At 45.3% G+C, this 20,980-nt stretch overlaps 3 protein-coding genes across 4 annotated transcripts; 1 reads left to right on the plus strand and 2 right to left on the minus strand.

Moving 5' to 3' along the window:
• The first annotated feature begins 3,584 nt into the window (after positions 1-3,584).
• LOC147984051 (Tetratricopeptide repeat (TPR)-like superfamily protein) lies at positions 3,585-8,975 on the plus strand. Its single transcript, XM_087543330.1, has 7 exons — positions 3,585-4,914; positions 5,194-5,519; positions 5,598-5,782; positions 5,877-6,047; positions 7,384-7,584; positions 7,951-8,202; positions 8,292-8,975. The coding sequence occupies exons 1-7, from the start codon at positions 3,704-3,706 to the stop codon at positions 8,745-8,747; spliced, it is 2,802 nt and encodes a 933-aa protein (XP_087399456.1). The 5' UTR covers positions 3,585-3,703; the 3' UTR covers positions 8,748-8,975.
• A 268-nt stretch (positions 8,976-9,243) lies between these two features.
• On the minus strand, positions 9,244-12,849 carry LOC147984052 (uncharacterized). Of its 2 annotated transcripts, XM_087543332.1 has the most exons (7): positions 12,146-12,849; positions 11,892-12,048; positions 11,447-11,688; positions 11,099-11,357; positions 10,451-10,630; positions 9,893-10,048; positions 9,244-9,801 (listed from the first exon to the last, which is right to left on the minus strand). In XM_087543332.1, exons 2-7 carry the CDS (start codon positions 11,892-11,894, stop codon positions 9,625-9,627), a joined length of 1,017 nt encoding a protein of 338 aa, XP_087399458.1. In that variant the 5' UTR covers positions 11,895-12,048; positions 12,146-12,849; the 3' UTR covers positions 9,244-9,624. The 2 variants fall into 2 exon arrangements, with proteins under 2 accessions (XP_087399458.1, XP_087399457.1); XM_087543331.1 differs by lacking the exons at positions 11,892-12,048; positions 12,146-12,849 and having other exon boundaries at positions 11,447-11,730.
• Positions 12,850-17,272: 4,423 nt separating this feature from the next.
• LOC125527997 (Ubiquitin-like superfamily protein) lies at positions 17,273-19,808 on the minus strand. The gene is made up of 4 exons (XM_048692510.2): positions 19,637-19,808; positions 18,709-18,901; positions 18,478-18,517; positions 17,273-17,810 (listed from the first exon to the last, which is right to left on the minus strand). Exons 2-4 carry the CDS (start codon positions 18,889-18,891, stop codon positions 17,752-17,754), a joined length of 282 nt encoding a protein of 93 aa, XP_048548467.1. The 5' UTR covers positions 18,892-18,901; positions 19,637-19,808; the 3' UTR covers positions 17,273-17,751.
• Between the last annotated feature and the right edge of the window lie 1,172 nt (positions 19,809-20,980).

The raw sequence follows: 20,980 nt of genomic DNA on the forward strand, positions 1-20,980 counted from the left end.
TTATTCTCGGACCAAGTCCGGTCATGTCTTTCCATCTACTTTTGGATGGACGACTCAATGGGCTTTCGAAAATCTTTGTCGATAATCAAGTTCATCCTGATGACCGAGTATCAATCTATGAAGTCTTAGAAATATTTCGTCTAGCAATGATTGATTACGTGAAGAAGATACCTCTACTGGATTTTATTGTAATTTTTAGCTGTAGAAATTACTTTCTAATCTCTTAATTCTTGGTTCTAAAGCATTGTATCTGTAATTGTTACGAGTATGAATTAAGTTACATGTATTACAAGAAAAGAACTCGGAATGGTCAGAGTAACTACTTCTAAATGCATTATGTTAGCAGGATGACCCCGGGTAGACCCAAGACGACAAACGACGCTTCCAAACATCGGGGCGGCCAGCGCCCCTTGGTCCGGTTGCCCGGCTGCTCTAGCCGGCTCGCCACCCGGCTGATCCAGTCGGCTCCCTGTCTGACTGCTCCAGCCAACCCGCTACGCGTAGTCAACTGCAACATCGGCCTCACACGAACAAGACAGCCATACCGCGGCCATGCCGTAACTACTATTGTTGATAAAGCATACACTATTTACTCGTCATAGGCGGTGTCATGTATATTACTACTTGTCCCTGGGCACTAGTGTAAAGTAACCCAGGGGGCAACTCCCTTGGAGAAGAAGGGAAAGTATCCTGTACTCCAGTGAATTGGGTGCTCCGGCTGCACCGTCCACAGCAGAGCCGTTAGATACAAAATACAGAAACAAGATGGAACGCGAACCCCCCACCCTTCAAATTTTGTAAAAAAGCCCCACGTAAGCTAAGAATAGCTGTCGTGTCCACGCCACTTAGCTGTGCTTATTCCCAGTTTGGATCAGAAAGAACACGAACAGGCTTGGGCATCGGCGGACCTCGCCGTGGGCTGCGGCAGAGCACTTCCAGCGGACAACTAGCCCCACCCCTGCCCAGTCCTTATCCAAGTCTGCGCAACCCCCTCCACAGCCATACACAGCGGCCAGCTGCGCCATCTGCCGACGCCAGAGAAGAGAACTCCCAGCCTTCAGGTATGCTTTTGGATGTTACTGATTTGTGTCATTATTATGTATTTTGTATCTAATCCATTGTTCCCTTTATGCTGATTTTGTGAGTTGTAGGTTGTAGCCAATCCTATCTTGAGTAGAATATGTTTATATCTCTCTGTATAGGAGTGCGCGGCGCAAAATTAATCAATGAAATTGCTATATTTTGCATATACTATATATTCTAGCAATTGTGTATAAGAAAATTTCAGCTACATATGGTCTGACAGTGTATATTAGTTGACGAGTACCAAGTAATTTTATCTACCTGTTCAAGCCCTGAGCGTGAAGTGGTTGTTGGCACAAGAGTGAGATTCTACTTGAAGGCAAAAGATTGAGATTCATTAACACTTGCAATATGTTCCTACAGGCTAGTGGTGACAAAATGTCATTACATTCCTACAGATTTGCCTTTTTGGTGCTATCACGCTATGTGTCCATGCCTCCATGGCATAAAAGACATCCTAAATTATGTTGCTGTACTCAGGACCATTTTTCACAAACACTCTTTTCTTAGTACACATAAATGCCAATGCATTCCATACACATTTTCATTCTTCGCTGCTTTAGCATGGGATTGTTGTTTTATTTAGACCTTGATGTGCTACAGCTCTCATGAGAACCTAACTCTTTGTTGTGCTAAATGTAATGTCTAACACTTTTTCTGCACCGAGCAGGGAAGGATGGAGTCAATGACAATCATTGCTCCAAGTGTCAATTCTGGAGTTCAAGTTCTTTTTGTGTGTGTGGATATCAGTTTAAGTTTTTTGAAGGTAGTGCTATCCTAGCAGCCAGTGGCAATTTTTGTTTGATGTTACACACGCTCCTGGTCATATTGGAGTTGAGGTTTGGAATCATTTAGATTGGAAAGCCAACAAAGGAGTATCTGAAAAAATGCTGAATATTATCCATAAAGCTAATCTTATGAAGTGTCATGCTGATGCAAAGCTTTGTACATTAACTTTCTTTATATAACATTTGTATCTGTCTATACTGGAACAGATCTTTTCATTTTGTTTGGAGACAAAGTTAGTACACATGCTGGACAGAAATTACACATTTAGTTAAGATTGATACTCAATGGTGCAATTTTCAGAAAATGCTTGGAAACGAAACCTGTACCACAGATGCTACATTAGGACGTCTTCTAGTACATTGAAACATGTCAACGGTCCAGGCACACCTGAGCCAAACCATAGTACAGTCGTGCTCTTTCTATTCCAAATTGTGAGCAGCACATGATGACATGTGATCGAAATGTTACAGGTATTCTGTACTTACATGGTGATCTTTTTGCAAAATTCGAAAGGTGGGGAGTTTGGGTTCCATCTTGGCCTATATTGTGTATCTAGCGGCTCTGGTGTGTATGGTGCAGCTGGAGCACCCATTCCATTGGAATACAGGATACTTTCCCTGGAGAAGAAGTCATTCCACAACATCCATCCACTCACGGGCTCACTTGGTCACAAGCCACAAAGGTTCCAACGCCATACACTCACGGACTCCACAAATAGATGAGCATATATCTCTCTTCTGCCTTATCTGATACAGCTCCAGGAGCAACTCTCTACCGCTACATACACTGCATAAATTATCAGACATGCAAGAGTAGGGGTGTTATCTTCACATGAGGGCTCCGAATCTGGGTAAACCACCGCGTACCATAGTTGCCATGTTTCCGGTACGGTGGGAACGAGGAACGGGAACGAGGGACGGGAGTCGATGGCTGAAAAAAATAAGGTACAACGAGGGTATACATCTCTCGAATGATTTTTTTTATAGCGGGGACGCGATCCAATCCGTTTGGGTACGGTGGACCCGGTACGGTACCATGGATCGAGGAACGCAGTTCCTGAAGAACGACGACTCCCTGACGGTCATAATTCCTTGTTGTTAATGAATCCCTTGCAACTAATGGACTGGAGGAAGAACGAGGAGTCCTTGAGAAAAGAAACACCGGCGTGAGTAAATTATGCCTCGCGTTTTGGCTGTTGGATCCTCGAACCTGAATCGAGGAGCAGGCTGCGGGGACGCCGAATCTTCATCGAATTGTACCGAATCCGACCTCGTTCCTAAATCCGATTCCGGGTCGATGAATCGAGATCGAGGGACGGCCTACCGTTCCCCGTTTCCGGCTACTATGCCGCGTATATTACCCAATACCCGTCCCGGATCTCCACTGCAGCCTTGCCCTCACCTCAAACCACCCCCTGGCATCTGCCGTGACCCTAATCATCCCGCGAGAACACCACGACACATTATACATGCTTATTATAAACACTATAGTCCCTCCGTTTCATAATTTTGACAGGGCAAGAATTATTCTAAAAGTAGTGTTTGTGAAAAAAAAAAACTCGGCGACGCCGGTTGTTCTGTGCAGCTCGGCCCAACCCGCTGCAGTAGGCGCCGCCTCGGGAGACGAGTCCATCCCCCGCCCACACAGAGTCCAACGGGCCCGAAACGACAAACAAAGAGGCACCGAGAGCCCGCGCCGGCCTGGTACGTACACGCAGCCTCTCCACCCGGCCGTCGTCTCGCTCGCTGCAATTCTCTCCTCCGCCCGCATCGTCTCGCCCCCAAATCCTAAACCCTAGCGAATCGGGTGCCGAAGCCGACTCGCCGCGACGATGCCGTCGGCCGCCGCGGGTCCGGCGGAGGTGGCGCTGGCGCCGCCGGCGAAGGCGGCCGCGCTCCCGTTCGCCGGGATCTCGCCGGACCTCTACCCGACGGAGGACGACCTGCCCTACGAGGAGGAGATCCTGCGGGAGCCCTTCAAGCTCAAGGGGTGGTGGCGCTACCTCGTCGCCCGCGCCGCCGCGCCCTTCGCCAAGCGCGCCGTCATCTACGAGCGCGCGCTCAAGGCGCTCCCGGGGAGCTACAAGCTCTGGCACGCCTACCTCCGCGAGCGCCTCGACCACGTGCGCCCGCACCCAATCTCCCACCCGGCCTACGCCTCCCTCAACAACACCTTCGAGCGGGCGCTCGCCACCATGCACAAGATGCCGCGCGTCTGGGTCCTCTACCTCACCTCGCTGCTCGACCAGCGCCTGCTCACCCGCGGCCGCCGCAACTTCGACCGCGCCCTCCGCGCGCTGCCCGTCACGCAGCACGACCGCATCTGGCCGCTCTACCTGCGCCTCGCCTCGCTCCCGGCCTGCCCCGTCGAGACGTCCTTCCGCATCTTCCGGCGCTACCTCCAGTTCGACCCCTCCCACGCCGAGGACTTCATTGAGTTCCTCGTCTCGGCCGAACGCTGGCAGGAGGCAGCCGACCGCCTGGCCTCCGTGCTCAACGACGATGGCTTCCGCTCTGTCAAGGGGAAGACCAGGCACCAGCTCTGGCTCGAGCTCTGCGATATCCTCACTAAGCATGCTGATGAGGTCGCAGGGCTCAAGGTGGATGCCATACTGCGGGGCGGGATACGCAAGTTCACCGACGAGGTTGGCAAGTTGTGGACCTCGCTCGCTGATTACTATGTCAGGAGGACCCTCTATGAGAAAGCAAGGGACGTCTTCGAGGAGGGGGTTTCTTCAGTGATGACAGTGCAGGAGTTCAGTGTGGTGTTTGAGGCTTATACACAATTTGAGCAGAGTATGCTTGCGGCAAAGCTGGAGGCAGCTGAAGAGGATGGGGCTGCGGGGAGCGACGAGGGTGAGAAAGGGGGCAAGAAGAATAAGGTGGAGAAGCTAGAGAAGGAACTTGCAGCGTGTTGGTTGAATGATGAAGATGACACTGATTTGAGGCTGGCAAGGTTTGAGCGGCTATTGGATCGCAGACCAGAGCTCCTTAGCAGTGTCCTGTTGAGACAGAATCCACATAATGTGGAGGAGTGGCACAGGTGAGACTTGATATAGCACCTTGATTTATCAATCGGTTCTGCTTGACTTACATTAAGCCACTAATATTGAATATAAATCAATCCATCCATTGCATTTATTCTCAAGGACAAGTTCCTAATTGCTTAGTGGTAGCGACTCTCAAATCTTATTTAAAGTTAGTTGAAGCCATGGAATGTGAAATTACCCTGTCTAGTTTTTCTTTTACTTCTCAGCCTAGTATGCATTTTAGGTGGTCTCCAACTTGACTGAATTGTCTAACAGTGCAATAATATGTGCAGGAGAGTTAAACTTTTTGACAAGGATCCCGCAAAGCAAGTAGCGACATATGTCGAGGCTGTGAAAACTGTGGACCCAATGAAGGCAGTTGGGAAACCTCATACTCTATGGGTGGCATTTGCAAAGATGTATGAGAAACATAACCGCTTAGATAGTGCTGAAGATATCTTTAAAAAGGCCACACAAGTGAACTATAAAGCAGTGGACCACTTGGCTACTATTTGGTGTGAATGGGCCGAAATGGAGCTCCGCAACCAACATTTTGACAAGGCAATTGAGCTGATGAGGTTAGCCACAGCAGAGCCCTCTGTTGAGGTGAAGAGGCGAGGTATAATTTATTTTGTTCAGTTGTGTTGATTTCTTGTATATTTGGCAAACCATTTTTGCTGACGATTTACATTTTCAGCTGCTGCGGAGGGTGACGAGCCGGTCCAGCTGAAATTACATAAATCTCTGAAATTATGGAGTATCTATGTTGACCTGGAGGAGAGCCTTGGGTCGTTGGAAACAACCCGTGCTGTTTATGAGAGAATATTAGATTTAAGAATTGCCACTCCTCAAATAATTCTTAATTACGCATTTCTTCTTGAGGTAGGATCTTTGCTCAAAGTACATACTTTTGAAGTTTCAAGTAGACTTGTCCAATTGATCTGCAATGGTTGTTTACTATTTTCTTCCTCTGCAGGAGAACAAGTATTTCGAAGATGCATTTAAAGTGTATGAAAGAGGTGTAAAAATATTCAAGTATCCCCATGTTAAGGATATTTGGGTGACCTACCTCACAAAGTTTGTAAAGAGGTACCAGCGAAGCAAGTTAGAGCGGGCAAGAGAGCTGTTCACGGAAGCTGTCGAAAAGGTAAATAAATTATCTTGTCCCTTGAATTTTGTCATCGGTCTACTTATGCTGCCAAACACACACCAAACAAGTTAGAATTTCCATTTGAGCATATATATATAGCCCACAAATCTCCTTACCTAGGGGTGATCATGCATTTCCATTGGTAAATGACTCAAATTCTACCATGTCAGTTTTATGATTAGGCGAAGTACTATTGTGTAGTGTCAACTACCATGTACACGTTCATATATATATATTGTCCATCTCATATGTTAAAATATTCATGCACATAGAACTTTTAAAAACATCCATTCTCGATTTTTAGAACAAGGTATCACCCTGTTGGCTAGGCTCGCAAGGAGTAGCCCACTCGTGCTCGAGGCCTAGTGGTGCATGATGCTTAGAGACTTCTATAAAAATATGCCTCTAAAGGTGTCCTGAATGGTCTTGTTTTTTTTTTTTGATGTATTTGAAAAAAAAAAGAATGGTTGTTTCCACATACTTAAGATCAAATCAGTTTGGCGACCTCAGGGATGCAAAATCAAAACATATCACAGTTTCATATGAAAACACAAAGCTTCATGATTTAAAACTTTTTCCCTGTCAATTGTCGTCAGTTACCACCTAGTAGGATAAAAAATACCAATAACTATTCCCCCAGCAGATTTTTTTAGGGCCTGTCTAATTCTAAGTTGCATGATTTTTAATTCATATGTCGTCATATCAGAGTTTCATATGAAAATCGAAACATATCACAGTTTCATATGAAAACATGAAGCATCATCATGATTTAAAACATTTTTCCTACTGTGTGTAACTAGAACTGTTACCAACTTGCATGTGTCAAATTACGTTTCTAAACTGGTGATCTGATCACAAATTCTGAAGGGGAGCCTTGGCGCAGTGGTAACGCTGTTGCCTTGTGACCAGGTCACGGGTTGAGTCCTGGAAACAGCCTCTTGCAGAAATGCAGGGAAAGGCTGCATACAGAAGACCCAAAGTGGTCGGACCCTTCCCCGGATCGTGCGCAAGAGGGAGCTACATGCACCGGGCTGCCCTTTTTTTTATCTGATCACAAATTCTGTCTTTGCTTCGCTTCTTAAGAACAAGGTCATAATAATTCTTGTGATGTGATATCATTGTTGCTTGTACTTTGCTATATTTGCACTTGTTGATTTCCTGTTTTCTCTCAGAACCTTCTGTTGCCGCTTCTTGTTATGCGATTATATGTGCACTTGCTTGCTTATTTAGACAGAAACCATTCTTACCTGTTCTTTTCTTGCATCACATACTCATCTAAAATATTATGTTCCATAAATTGTCTTGTTACTTACATTTTGCTTCTTTGGCTCAGGCTCCGCCGCACGAAAAGAAGGCCTTGTATTTGCAATATGCTAAACTGGAGGAAGACTACGGCCTCGCAAAACGTGCCATGAATGTATATGATGAAGCTGTAAGGGCTGTTCCCAACACTGAAAAGATGAGTATGTATGAAATATACATTGCACGTGCTGCTGAACTTTTTGGTGTTCCAAGGACCAGACAAATATACGAGGTAAGCGTATTATCTTGGTTTGTCTCTGGTTTTCCGTTCTTGCTTTATAATGTTGCTTCTGGATTGGCATTTTCAAGTCCTTGTTCCGAGATCCATTTTTTGTGGATTTCTGGCATGGCAAATGGAATAGATTTATAGTGACCCAGCTTCTTAATCTTGTTTCTTGCTGATTAGTTGCAATAGTTCATAACACATAAATCTTCTATGCTCCCTCTAATGGCCAAATTTGTGTATAAAAAAGTTCAGTTGTTATTTTCTCTACACTTCACACTCTAGATTTAGCCTGCTGCTCCCACAATGCTGACAGATGTTTTAGTGGTAATACATGTACTAACTTTATTCCTGGCTTTCTTGGCATCTTTGCAGCAAGCTATAGAATCTGGTCTCCCAGACAAAGATGTTATGGTGATGTGCATGAAGTTTGCGGAACTTGAAAGAAATCTTGGAGAAATCGACCGTTCCCGGGCTATTTATATCCACGCCTCCAACTATGCTGATCCAAATTCTCACCCAGAGTTCTGGAAAAAATGGAACGACTTTGAGATCCAACATGGTAATGAAGATACATTCAGGGAGATGCTTCGCATCAAGCGTACAGTGGCCGCTAGCCGCAGTCAGGTATGTCACTTGGATCAACTCTATAGACAGTTTGGCATCAATGAACATCCTTGCGTTGTAAACTGACGCTGTACTTGTGCCATGTGCAGACTCATTTCATCCTTCCGGAGTACCTGATGCAAAGGGACCAGAGGCTAAACATGGATGAGGCGGTCGACACTCTGACGCGTGCCGGTGTCCCGCAGGATGAGATGGCCGCCTTAGAAAGGCAGCTAGCTTCTGGACCATCCCCGGCGCCAGCAGCGGCTCCAAGCACCAGTACGACTCCTGCAAACAGAATGATGAACTTTGTTAGTGCTGGAGTAGAGGCACGGGCCGAGAGCAGCACGCAACAGGCTGCTGCTAACAACGAGGACATCGAGCTGCCCGACGAAGAGAGCGACGAGGAGGACGATGTCCAGATCGCGGAGCGGGCTGTCCCTGAAGCCGTGTTTGGCGAGCTCGGCAAGAGAGCCGCAGAGAGCAGGGAGGAAAGCTCTAGTGCTCAAGAGAACAACGAGCAACAGCTGGGTGCTCTCGAGAGAATCAAGCGAAGGCGTCAATAGGGTCGAAGATTGTGATCCAAGCACGCCATTACCTGTCGTTTGAGCCTAATGATGTTGTAGCTGTTACGTGTAAACATGTTCTTGCTAGCGTTTGCTCTTCTTGTACAAGGATTTTGCAGGAGTTAATCCGGTGTTGATCCGCAGCGTTTTTCTGTGTACAAACTGTAAACTCTTGGGACACGTGTCCATCATTTTCAGTGAAATTTTGTCGATTTCAAGGATGAACAATGGACTGGCAGCTTTGTTTGGATGGTGGCCAAAGTTTACCCTACCAAATTTTGTTTCATGACCAAAACTTTGGCCAATAACTCATTGTGCACAACCAAACTGCCATTGAATAGCGTTCGCTTGCCACCGCTCTCCCAGCTGATGTTCGCTGGGTAACATTACCAAAACTAAACCAATATTTTGGCTAGTCAAATATTTGGCAAGGCAAACTTTTTTTTGGCTTAAAACCAAACACATCCTAAAGCCTTTGTACTGAGAAATATACACATTTGTTTTCAATAACTCTTTTCAATAATGTATTATCCAAATTTGATTTCAAATAGTGAGTTACTTCGTAGCTCACAGATTTGTCCATAGAAAGCATAAAAAAAGGGAAAGAAATGTAGCTGAAGAAAACCAAAGAATACACCATCACCAGATGCCAACAATTTTGAGCTACTCTGTGTGGTCTGAAAGTAATGAACGCCTAAAAACTGTACATTTTGCCCTATTATTTCCATATCGACCTCTAAGCTGCATGCACTTTAACTACCTCATTGTACAACATAATCAACCCTCTGGAGACTACAGGTCTACAGACTTCCACTACTCTGTGGTCTGAAGAGTCCCTTGCAAATGATCTTGAACCTACATCAGAATCCCGAACGCATCACTTCACGTAATCTGCGCCATCGAGGAAACGCGCGTACTCTGTCCCGTTGAGTCTGCTGTTCACATCCTCCCAGTTCCTGACAAGATCCGGAAGCGGGCGCGTATGGATCTTCACCTGCCTGCTCACCAGTTTCCTCACCGGAACACCGAGGAATTCCTGCACCTGGAACAATGCCTGCACACACAGAGGCAGAGACGTGCTATTAAGGTAAACCATACTCTATCAATACTTCGTTAGGGCATCCAAATGAGTTCTACTCCAGTACATTTCTGTTTCTGATTATGTCCTCGTAGTAGAGGATCATGCGCCGTGTCGTGTTGAAGCTGTCCAAGCAGTCTCCCATGTACTTCTCGACGTCCCTGATGTTTGAAACCAGGGTTGACACGTCCAGTTCTGGTTTGAATTTTGCGAGTATCTCGGCCTGGCAGAGAACAAAATAGACTTATCAGATGAAAGCACCAGCTAGTATGACCAACAGGTTGCAAATGAAAAGTCAGTTATGATGGTTGTTCGAAAGAGAGAGGAAGTGCATCAGTGTGCACCGGTTTAACATTTTATTCTGCTCATTCCAGATATTATCGACAATGGCGTTACAATCTTTCTTAAATGCAAAAGCAGAAGATTAAAGTTTGACCAGAAGTTCAAAGTTAGTTTTAGGATTTTAGCATTTCAGAGCCCCATGTCAGCAAAGAGGTAGTTTAGCTGTATGGTTTCAGAACCAGGGTAAGAAAACAAGTGCCTCGCATTTATGCGAAAAAACGTGAGGGAACAGAGCAAAGTCACTGCAGTAAATTTACTGGAATTCTCTGTGCATCGACGATACCTCTTCTTCCGAGTGAACGTGAGATTTATGGGTTCCATTCAGCTGCTTTGCATCTCTGTCATAGTTGTTGGCCAACACAGAGATAAGCCTGCGCAATGTATTTCTCCTGAAGAGAAATATCACTGAGACACCCTTCTTGTTCAAATAACTAAGTATTTCATCATGATGGTCCATAAAACCCTGGAAAACACAACCATAGCAGTTAATGACATAGAAATATTTTTTTCACTTGTTATCACTAGGCATAATGTTGTTAATGCTAATGGTACACTGAACAATACAAACATCAACATCAATAATCATGATTGACCAACCTGGCTTTTAGAAAAGTTTGGTATCATTAACGTGACCTGACATAGCACTGACATCTGAGAAATGCAGGCATGTTATGGTGTGGTACACTTCAAAACTCATAACTGCAGTTTCAACATTATCTGAACCTTTGGCAAGCAAACCAGATCATAAGGCCAGTTTGCTCTCCATATTTCTATCCACAATAAATAGACTAGATTGCAATATAAATAACTATGGCAAGGCACAGCTTCAAAGTGTACAATTTCTGAAATCACGGATAACAAAGCAGCCAAACTACCGAAGAAATGCTGAACCTCCAAACATGGACCGAGAAAACAGATGAGGTTTAAATACCTGATTTAGCATCCACTTGAATCCAAATGCAGCCGTGCACTCATTCTTTGCTGCACTTGTGAGCCAGTCCAAGTCATACAGTTTGTCGAGTGCTTGTACGATGGACGATACATTTTGTCTTCTATCCACTCTGTTGAATATTTCGCCGTTCGAGCTGATGTTAGGGTGGCTGTTTAGCAGTGTCTCGAACCATCCACTTCCCGATCTTTGCATCGACACGATCACAAAGAACCGAACAGGATTACACGAGCATTCCGCCCTATGGAAAGAAACATGTGTCAGAAAATCTGCATACTCGCCAGGGGGATGCCAATAAAGAATTTGTCCATCCTATAAAAGGAAAATTACCTGCTGTAACCCTTTGGCTTTGGGAAGTGCACGTAGGGCAGCTCCTCACTTGGAACATAAGGCTTTGCGCAAACATGTTCATCTTGTTCTTGTGCACCATTCTCCTCCACATGCTTGCTCTCCATCCTTATCTGATTGAAGGAGAGGTAGCACACATAGAGGCCAAAGAGCGCGATGAGGAAGACGAGGGTCGGCCGCGGCGGCAACGACGCCCCCTTGGAGCCTTTGAGCGGATACGGGTGCTGCAAGTTATTACCAAATCCATCCATGGTCAGATACTGCTGTTGCTAATACTGAACAAATAAGTAGCACCAAATCCATGGTGAGATACTGTTGCTAATACTGAACGAATAATACATAGCACCAAATCCATGGTGAGGTACTGTTACTAGTAATGAACAAATAAGTAGTAATACCAAATCCAGAAGGAGCAGTGGTACTGTACCATTTTGTGACTGAGAGTCTGTAACAGAAGAAGATTCTAGTGCGTGGGCCGGGTTTTGGTCCTCCTGCTCGCGCACAGCAGCAGAGTAACATGCCGAGGTCTCCTCATGGATGTCAGCAGCAGCTGGCCATGTGTGTTGGATGAATCGTCGCGCATCCTGGTAGGTAAAATTACAAATTCCTGCAGTCAGCAAACCCAGCAAAACACTCCCGCAAAAGAAAAGAAAAAGGAAAAGAACTCGTAATAGTACATACCAGCACCAAGACTGTGCTAATTTCAAGAAAAGAAAAGCACCAGGACTCTGCCGAGAGGGATGCTTCCGGGAAACCGGGAGAACCCTAGGCTGAGGGGGAGGGAGAAGGGAGAGAAGCCCCGGGGCAGGATTCGGCGCCGAGAAATGGCGGAAAGGAGAGTTGGGCGAAGAGCGTTCCCGCGAAATGCCGGCGCGAATCTGCCGCCGAGAGCCTCGGCACGAAATCAGGAACCCGCGGGCCGGATTCGAGCTCCGAGGCGGCGAAGAACCCAAAGCCGGCCGGCTGGTTGGAGCAGGAGCAGGAGGCGGAGGAGGAAGACGAGCCCAGGTGAGATTTTGCTTCCCCGCGCCGCACAAGACAGGCAGCTCTGGGAGAGACCACGCGAAAAGGGAGGAGGGATCCCAACGGAACGGAAGAGTCACACGGCACGAACAGCCCCTCACACCTCAGCTGGCGCGTCAGCAGGAATCGCTCCCAGCTTCCCTCCCTCCCTCTCGCTCTCTCTCTCTCTAATTTATAGTAAGAGTAAGGGAGATAATGGAGCACGAACGAGCTCGGGTTTTTTTAAGGAAGAAGAAAGGAGAAGGGAATGGAGCAGGAACGGGTTTAGAGTTTGATTATTCAACGAAAGGGTGTGAACGACCGACGGGGAAGAAGAAGAAATTAGTTAATGCGGAGGAATTAGGAAATTGGGAGTGAGCGCGGCTGCCGCCTGCCTTGAGCCCTTGACGTACAAAGTGCAGGCGGAGTTAATGAAGAGGGGGGCCGTCGCTGCGCCCGGTCGTCGATTAAACCAAGTGGATGGGTGATGTCAATCAAAAAATAGAAAGAAAGAAAAAACCCAAAGGGATGGATGATGGTGCCGGCAGCCTCGAGAGACCTTTTTTTGTGAACAAAAAGCGGTTTCATCAGGCTATTGTTGTGGATCTGGTCCGTCCTCTCGGGTGGAGCGTCGGCTTGACCCGCGATGCTCGGCGTTTCACCGACACATCCTCATCATCATCCTTCTCCAAATGTCGCCGCGCGCCGCTCGGCGTACTACGCGACCAGCCCAGGCGCACCAGTTGTTCTTTTTTTTTTTTTGAAAGTGGCGCACCAGTTGTTCCATGCACAGGTTGTGATTTACTACCAAACTTCTCGCACCAGATCATAGTAGGATTGTGTGCGCCCAATTGTCAAACAAAAAAGAAACAAAAGATCCTGTTTGCCCGCCCTCTGAATTCCTTTACACGAAAACGATTTGGCGCTTCGACAAGTAACACGGACCGCCGTATTATTCACATCTTGATTTGTCTCTTCGTTTCTTTCCTTTCTAAATGCAGGTCGTGTGTCTTTTTTTTTTTGCAAATAAATGTAGGTCATGTTGGGATTTGAAATGTCGCCACACGCGCTTTGGTGCAGACGACTAATCCCGACGTGTCGGTAGTTTTATGGGTGGGTATTACTTTCTAAATGTTAGACACGGGTGAAGTTTGTTTTAAACCTTGAGAATGTAGAGGCAAATAAACCCCGGCGTTTAAATCCCTGAAGTCTATACCCTAACCTCTCTGATCCTGGTTGTAATCGCCCCTACGCCAGGATTAGGACTGGATTTGCTGACGTGGCATCGGGAAATGATGGGATTGCAAATTAAAAATGCCACGTGAAGACGCGCCGCGGCTGCTGCTCCAGCTGCCATTGAGCTCCTTTGCTAGCTCTGCCCCGCCATCTGCCATCTGAATCTCAGTTTCAGTGGCTGCGTTCGGACGCATGCCACATATCCATGTTTTTTCTCACGATTTTTTTGACCACTTAATCATAACATATTTCATGCAAATAACAGTAACTTGTATGCCAGATTGTGTTTGCTAACACTTATTCTGGTTTCACCAATCAAATCATAAACAGTAGTCAATATTTTTTCCCTTAAATAAAATAGACTGTACACAAATTCTTTCTGATACAGGCAGAAGAACAGAGGTAATCATCCGCAAAAAGGAAAAAAAAACAGAGGTAATCAGTAAATTCATCTTGTTATTATTGCCTTATTATCTGACGAATAGTAAATCATGGCCTACAATATGGACAATCGAAAATGACAGAAGAACATTTCCAACTACACTTGATTATATATATAATACTCCTAGTAATCAATAATGAATCATGGGCGATGGCGATGAGGAAATCCAATCCATGCAGGCAACAACACGATGGTCCATGGAGGCACGCAAGAAGGGGGCTGAGCTCCGACCATGATCACGCGGCGGCGGCATGAATGAATCAAACGGCGATGTGGGCCATGCAGCCGTACTCACGGGCGTGGGCGGCCACGGGGACAGCGTTGGCCGGGGTTGAGGGTGTCCTCGCTGCTCTTGGACGCCACCAGCGCCGCCGTGAACTGCCCAAAAGTCCGGCCATACACGTTGACCTGCAGGTTGTCGAGCGCGTCGCGGAGCAGGCCAGCGGTGTCGTCGTAATGCGCAGGCAGTGGTTGAACCGCGCGCTGCGCGAGCAGTCGGTGTCGGCGGCGTCATCAGCCTCGAGCTCCACCAAGCACCAGATCGCCGATCTTGGACTCTGTGCTGGCGGCATGGTCGACGGCGATCCTTTGGCGAGCATCGCACATCGCAGGCCTTGGATCACCGAGGCGGGGGAGGCCTCGGAGCTCCGTGGGTCCACGTCAAGGGAGCGCAACCAGTGGTCGTAGTCCGCACAGTAAGCCAGGCAACCATGGGCCCACATGCACGTAGTTTTTTTTTTGAGCATACATGCACGTAGTTAACTCACCCTAATCCCGTCATTTTCAGAGCCGCGTAGGAATCCTGTGTTTGGATACGACCTGAAGGTAAAAAACGACGGGGATAAATAAGGTCAGGGTATGGATTTCAAGGATTTGAACGTCAAGGTTTATTTGCGTCGTCCTCTATATTCTCAAGGTTTAAAACAAACTTAAAATCTAAGGCGTGTTGGCACTTAGCTCCTGACCAGCTGTTTGCCCGTGCTGCAACGAGGCGCAAATACTCTAGTGGTTCTACACTAAAATTGGCCAATGTACACCTTACACACACACAGTATTCTAGATTTTGATAGGAATTAATTTGATTTGAGTACGGGTAGGAAAATGCAAGGAAAAAATTTGATTTATTTGAGATTTTGGTAAGATTTGATTTGGCATGGGTAGGGGTAGACAAATAAAGTTTTTGCTTGAGTTGAGATTTTGGTAAGAATTGATTTGATTTGATTTGATTGGGTTAATGCATGACATGGTTTTGAAAAGTACCAATTTTATTTTGATTATTTCAAATTGCCCTATTTACAATTTTTTTTGTGTGTGCGGCATCTGTTGAAAAAACCAAAAAAAATCAAAGTGGAGAAAAAACCCGGAGGGGGGGGGGGGGGAGGGGGGAGGCGACGCTACCTACTCTCCTTTAATTAGTAGCAGAGATATTCTCTCTTGTACGGTTAGCGTAAGCTAACCATTGCTACTCGTGGATCAGCCAACCACATTTGTTAAAGGATATCGTGGAGAAAACTTTCTATAACCACACTAACCTTGTGCTAATTTTGTGCCAGAAGTTTACACACCTTATAATCGAGGGAGTACTACCGATTTTTTGTAACCGTGCCACACTTTAATACTTTTATCGGTAACAAGCTACCTGATGCTCTATCTGCACTTTATCCTCTAAAATTGAAAACAATTATAAGGCTTGTTAGTTTCACAAGACACATACACTGATACACCATTTGGCATTGCCTCGCCGGGCGTGACAAAGTATCTCGTGGTCCCACTCGAAAGTCACCAACAAAGTCATGAGAAAATTATGCAAACAGAACATCAACATAATATGCATCTGCCATGCCTCCAAGCTTCAAATCTGAATCTAATCCACGCATCGGGAAACAAAGAAGACAAATCCCGCAACAAAAGGTAGTATCAAACTGGTTTCTTGTGGTGGAATCAGCCCATCAGTTTAAGTACTAGATTTGACACTGATGATCATATTTTTCTGAATTTATTTTAGCCTTTCCGACAATATTTGTTGAGTTGAAGGAGATGTACCGTCGAATATGAGGCGTCTATGGTGACTTTATCAGTCTCAAAATGTTGTGTCGACTCAGTATCACGAATGTGCTCATAGGGATAGGGTGTACATGCATACGTTCAGAGGGGTGAGCATCTACGATTATCCCGTGTTAAAAAGAAGTACCAAACTCAAAGCTATATTGGTTGTGCTTGGATTCAAATTTCTATGGGGTGATAGATACATTTTCTGTCAATGATATCGTCTAAATGCAACTCTACCAGATTCATTGTATCCATTCGATCGCCCTAATAACCACCGGCACTACGATTCTGATCGAAAAAGCACATCTAGCAGAATCATCATCATGCACTCCATCGCCATATTTTTTAGGCAACTTCAAGTCGATCCCACGAGCCTTTATATTTGGCGGTTGAGCAAAGGCGATATGGCCGAACATTTCAGGATGCACATTCCCTTCAGTCGTGGCCCACATCTTTGTGCCGCCACCATTTGATGCCTCCTCTGCTCCCGGACAACCGCAACTTGGCCCAGCTCGCCTTCGTGATGGTTTGTAATAATATTTGTTAATTATTTTTTATTTTAAATGAGACCAATCCAAGGGCTAACCCTTGTTGACTTATATTTATAGGAGAAACTCCGTGAGCACCGCGTGTAAGAGCCAAGGCTCGAACCCGGGTGGGCTGGCAGCTACCCCAGCTGCACAGCCAACGGGTCGACACCCCGTCCTCAATCATCAAATCAATATCGGAGTATTGCTCTAGCTGCTGCTGAATTAACCTGATTCTTTATTTTTACTTCAGCGATTTGTAATAATATTTGTTTGACTGTTTGATCTAAATTGTAGTAGTAGAGTAGATAGAAGAAAACAGAAAAGAAAAGTTATGAAGAACGCATTATGTCGACCCTGTGTTTCCACAATCTCCGCAGCCTTAAAAAAAATTATGAAGAGGCTGCGAGTATGATGACTTTGCTAGTTTGTAAGGGCATGGTGGGAGTCACTGGGAGACATCTACTTTCAATCCGGCGTCAGAGATAATGGGATACTAGTGCGGGCGCCGAACCCAGAAAATGCACGCTCCACAGAGTCCACAGATCCGCATAAACAGCAACGGCAAGAATAAGAATAACCTTCGACACGAACCAGCTGGAATTCCCACAAGCAGACCGACAATATAGTCCCTAGCAGCACACACCAACTGGCAAACACAACAGGACCTGCATGACACGCAGCATTAGGTGGTGGGATCCCAATCACCGGTCACCACCAACGGATCTCGCCACCCATGTCCGTGCTCATTCACGCGCCGGTACAAAAGACGGGTAGGTCGGAGCACCAGGACACGCCCCGGTGGGTGGTGAGATCACACATCACACGTATCGGCTGGAGGGTCCAAATCCAAACTAAATGCCATCCGCAACGGTTGTTTAGGGTCTTTAATAGCAAGGACACAATCACACAAGTGAGCAACATCCTATAGGCTAGAGGCTAGAGCAAGCAAGTAACATGATCTGCTTCACGGAAGCCACCAGTGTCCTTGCATGGATTGGGTAGGAGGGACGGCGACGGACCGGCCGGCCTCATGAGGACGCCATGTAATCGCTTGGGTCGGCGATGGACACCTCCTCGAACTCGTTGTCTGGTGAAAGGAAACGGAATGTTACAAAGTCAGCAAGTTTGAAAAACGCAGCAGCTATAGAGGAGTCATGGACAAACGACAGAACTAGTAAAGCTTGGTACTACGTAGCATTAGGAATCACCATATTTTTCAATAGCAAATTAGAATTGGGTACGTAGCATTGTTCTAGAGGGAACACGAGCCTAGGCACTGTAGTCTGTAACCACCATGGCATAATACAGAAAAGTTGTCATTTGCTTTGCTCCGGCATGGTATTTACAGGCAGGCAATTTGTAAATGTCCTTCAGGTTGCATCTCAACTTTAATGCTTTTATTTATTTGTTACAGTGAAGGAAATGAACCACAAGTTAATAGAGAGCAAGATGGATATAAAAATTCATTTTGTTGCACCGACAGTTTTGTAAAACATATCTCGCTTGTGATTGGATAATGATGATCTATCATGTACTACAGAAAAATAATAACAAGAATTATTCTTCATAAAGACACTTTGTACAAAAGAAGCAGTTGGTGGCAACAACCATTGCTACAAAAATGATAACTATGCCCGGTTGTTACTCAGAGTCAGGACAGAAGGAACACGAAGGAATAGCTCAAAAACAGACAACAAGCTAAACATTGAGTGCATAAGTGTCAAACATAAAGCCAAGTGATACTAGAACAGAACCTTTTCTCAATGCCAATGCAACGACGGCGTCATTCTCAACCTGCACACATATCAAAATCAACTTAAAGTCATGGAAGTGAAAAGTGGGTTAAGCTGAATGGTGGTTTTGATCTGGAAATAAAATTAATAAACTAAGGCTAGACGAATCGAATTGTACCATGCCTACAGAACGTAATTTCCTCTGTGAACAGTAGGCAAATGTGCTCGCCGACAACTAACATATATTGTTACCTTTTGATCAGCAAGCGTCTTGGAGTCATCCAATATATTGTTGGTAGCCAACAAGATCAACCTCTGGTTATTAGGAGGGTGGTCTGTTATTGACTGCAGCTTCTGCTTGATATTCAAAATTGTCTCTGTTGGATCACACTGTATGAAGTAGGTAGTCTTGTTCCGCTTGACTCGAATATACATGCTTGCAAGCCTGCATCAGAGAGAGAGAGAGAGAGATATGCCTAGAATCATCAGCCAAGGGGGATAACATACTTACCTATCTCAAACAATCTTCACTACTCGACACGTTGTCAGATCATTATCTTGTCAAGCATAAGATTTGCGTCTTAACATCGTATTCACAATTCTGTGGATCATGGGATTTTTCTTTGGACATGTGAAAACCGAAGGTATTCACGGGAAGTGCAATCTGCTGGAAAAGCAGCAACAAGTCCTGCAGCAGGAGCAGCTAACAACACACTGGCTATTTCAATCAGTTGTGGCGCCATGTACATTTCACCTATTGTAGCAAAATCCTTAAGATATTACTGAGCGTGCAGGTTTTAATATCCTTTTTTCAGCTTATTATTATGTACCTTGTAGGCAACTCTTACATGTAATATGACCAAAAAGTAACCAAGGTAGGAGTATGCCAGGATGAACACCTTCGTTTTACTAGTAGCAATTACATGGTATAATTTCAGCTGGTGATGGTGGAAAGGACCGATTCCCCTGAAGACTGAATTTATTTAGAAGATAAACAAACAAATAGTACAGGCGCCCGAAATCAGCAATTCCACGAGTTCTTCCCCCCAACAACTAGCGCCTCGCGGAATAATTTTCAGTCACCACGAACACAAACACGCTAGATGCCCCGTCCTTGAGCTATTTCCGCCGTTCCGGAAGGGGGGGCTGTTAGATTCGCCCGCAGAGGAAGGAGACGCACCTGTCCGATCCGCGCTTCAACTGCCGGCGGGAGCGGGCCGGCGGATCCGGCCGGAGTCGGCGGGGCGAGCGAGGACGGCGGCGGAGGCGCGGGGGAGCGAGGCCGTGGATCGTTGCGTGGCTGGAAAGCGAGGGCAGCGTGGGTAGGAAGAGACGGAGAGGAGAGGAGAGGACGGTCGTCGCTGCCGCCGTTCATTGAGCGGGCCGTCAATGGTGGGCCCCAGATCAAACCTGGCCAGATGGGCCAGCACGGCCCGTCCTGGGCTAAACGGGGCGCCCCTATTTCTCGCTTTAAGCCGAGACAGGGGGAAAGCCTCGCGTCGGGGGGACCCCAGATGGGCCGGCCCATCCGCGCGGGAGGCCACGGCCTGTTTTGTTTTTTTGTTTTCTGTTCTCGATGTTTGCTTTATTTTTGTACTTTTATTTATTATCTTGAACAACTTAAAAAAATGTTTAATAAGTATTTAAAATGTTGAACGAGTATTTTAAAAAACTTTAATAAGTACTAAAAATGTTGAACAAGTATTTGAAAATGTTAAATAAGTATTAAAAAAAGTTTAACAAGTATTTAAAAAATATTGAACAAATAATTGAAAATATTAAATAAGTATTAAAAATGTTGAACAACTATTTCAAAATGTTGAACAACTACTTCAAAATGTTGAACAATTATTTGTAATTTTCTGAACAAGTATTTGAAAATGTTGAATAAATATTAAAAAAATATTAAACCAGTATTTGAAAAATGTTGAACAAGTATTTAAAAAAATTGGATAAGCGTTTGGAAAATTTTGAAACGTGTATAAAAAAATGTTGATCACTTATTGAAAAAATTGACACATAGGAAAAATGTACCATGAAAACAAAAAGAAACATAATAAAAAAACAAAAAGTAAAAAAATGGAGAAGAAAACCGAAAACAAAATAACCAAAAATATGAAAAGAAAATTAAAATAATGAAAAAAAAAATCAAAAAATGAGAATAAAAAGAAAAAAAAACCCGGAGAAAACCTAATAAAAATGAAGAAAATAAGAAACACAGTAAAAGGAGGAAAAAGAAAATTAGATCAGTGTGAAAACCCTGCTCTTTTCCCTTTTAGTAAGTCATGCCCTATGTATTGTACACGGAGCTGATCGTGATGCAGTGGTTAGCAGTGCATCGACTAAACTGGGGATCCCAAGATCGAGCGCACTGTTTTTTCCTCCATTTTTCCGAAAAAATGCGCTAATGATCTGGCCTGTTACTGTAGTCGCTCGCTGCGAGAGATCCCGTTTGTCTCGCTTAATGCGAGAAATAGAGGCAGCAGGCAAAACGTGCCAGGCATGGCACCGCTCACCATGGCAC

Source organism: Triticum urartu, chromosome 2A (genome assembly GCF_056163025.1).
Source record: "Triticum urartu cultivar PI428250 chromosome 2A, HENAU_Tu73, whole genome shotgun sequence".
In the NCBI taxonomy this organism is placed as follows: domain Eukaryota; kingdom Viridiplantae; phylum Streptophyta; class Magnoliopsida; order Poales; family Poaceae; genus Triticum; species Triticum urartu.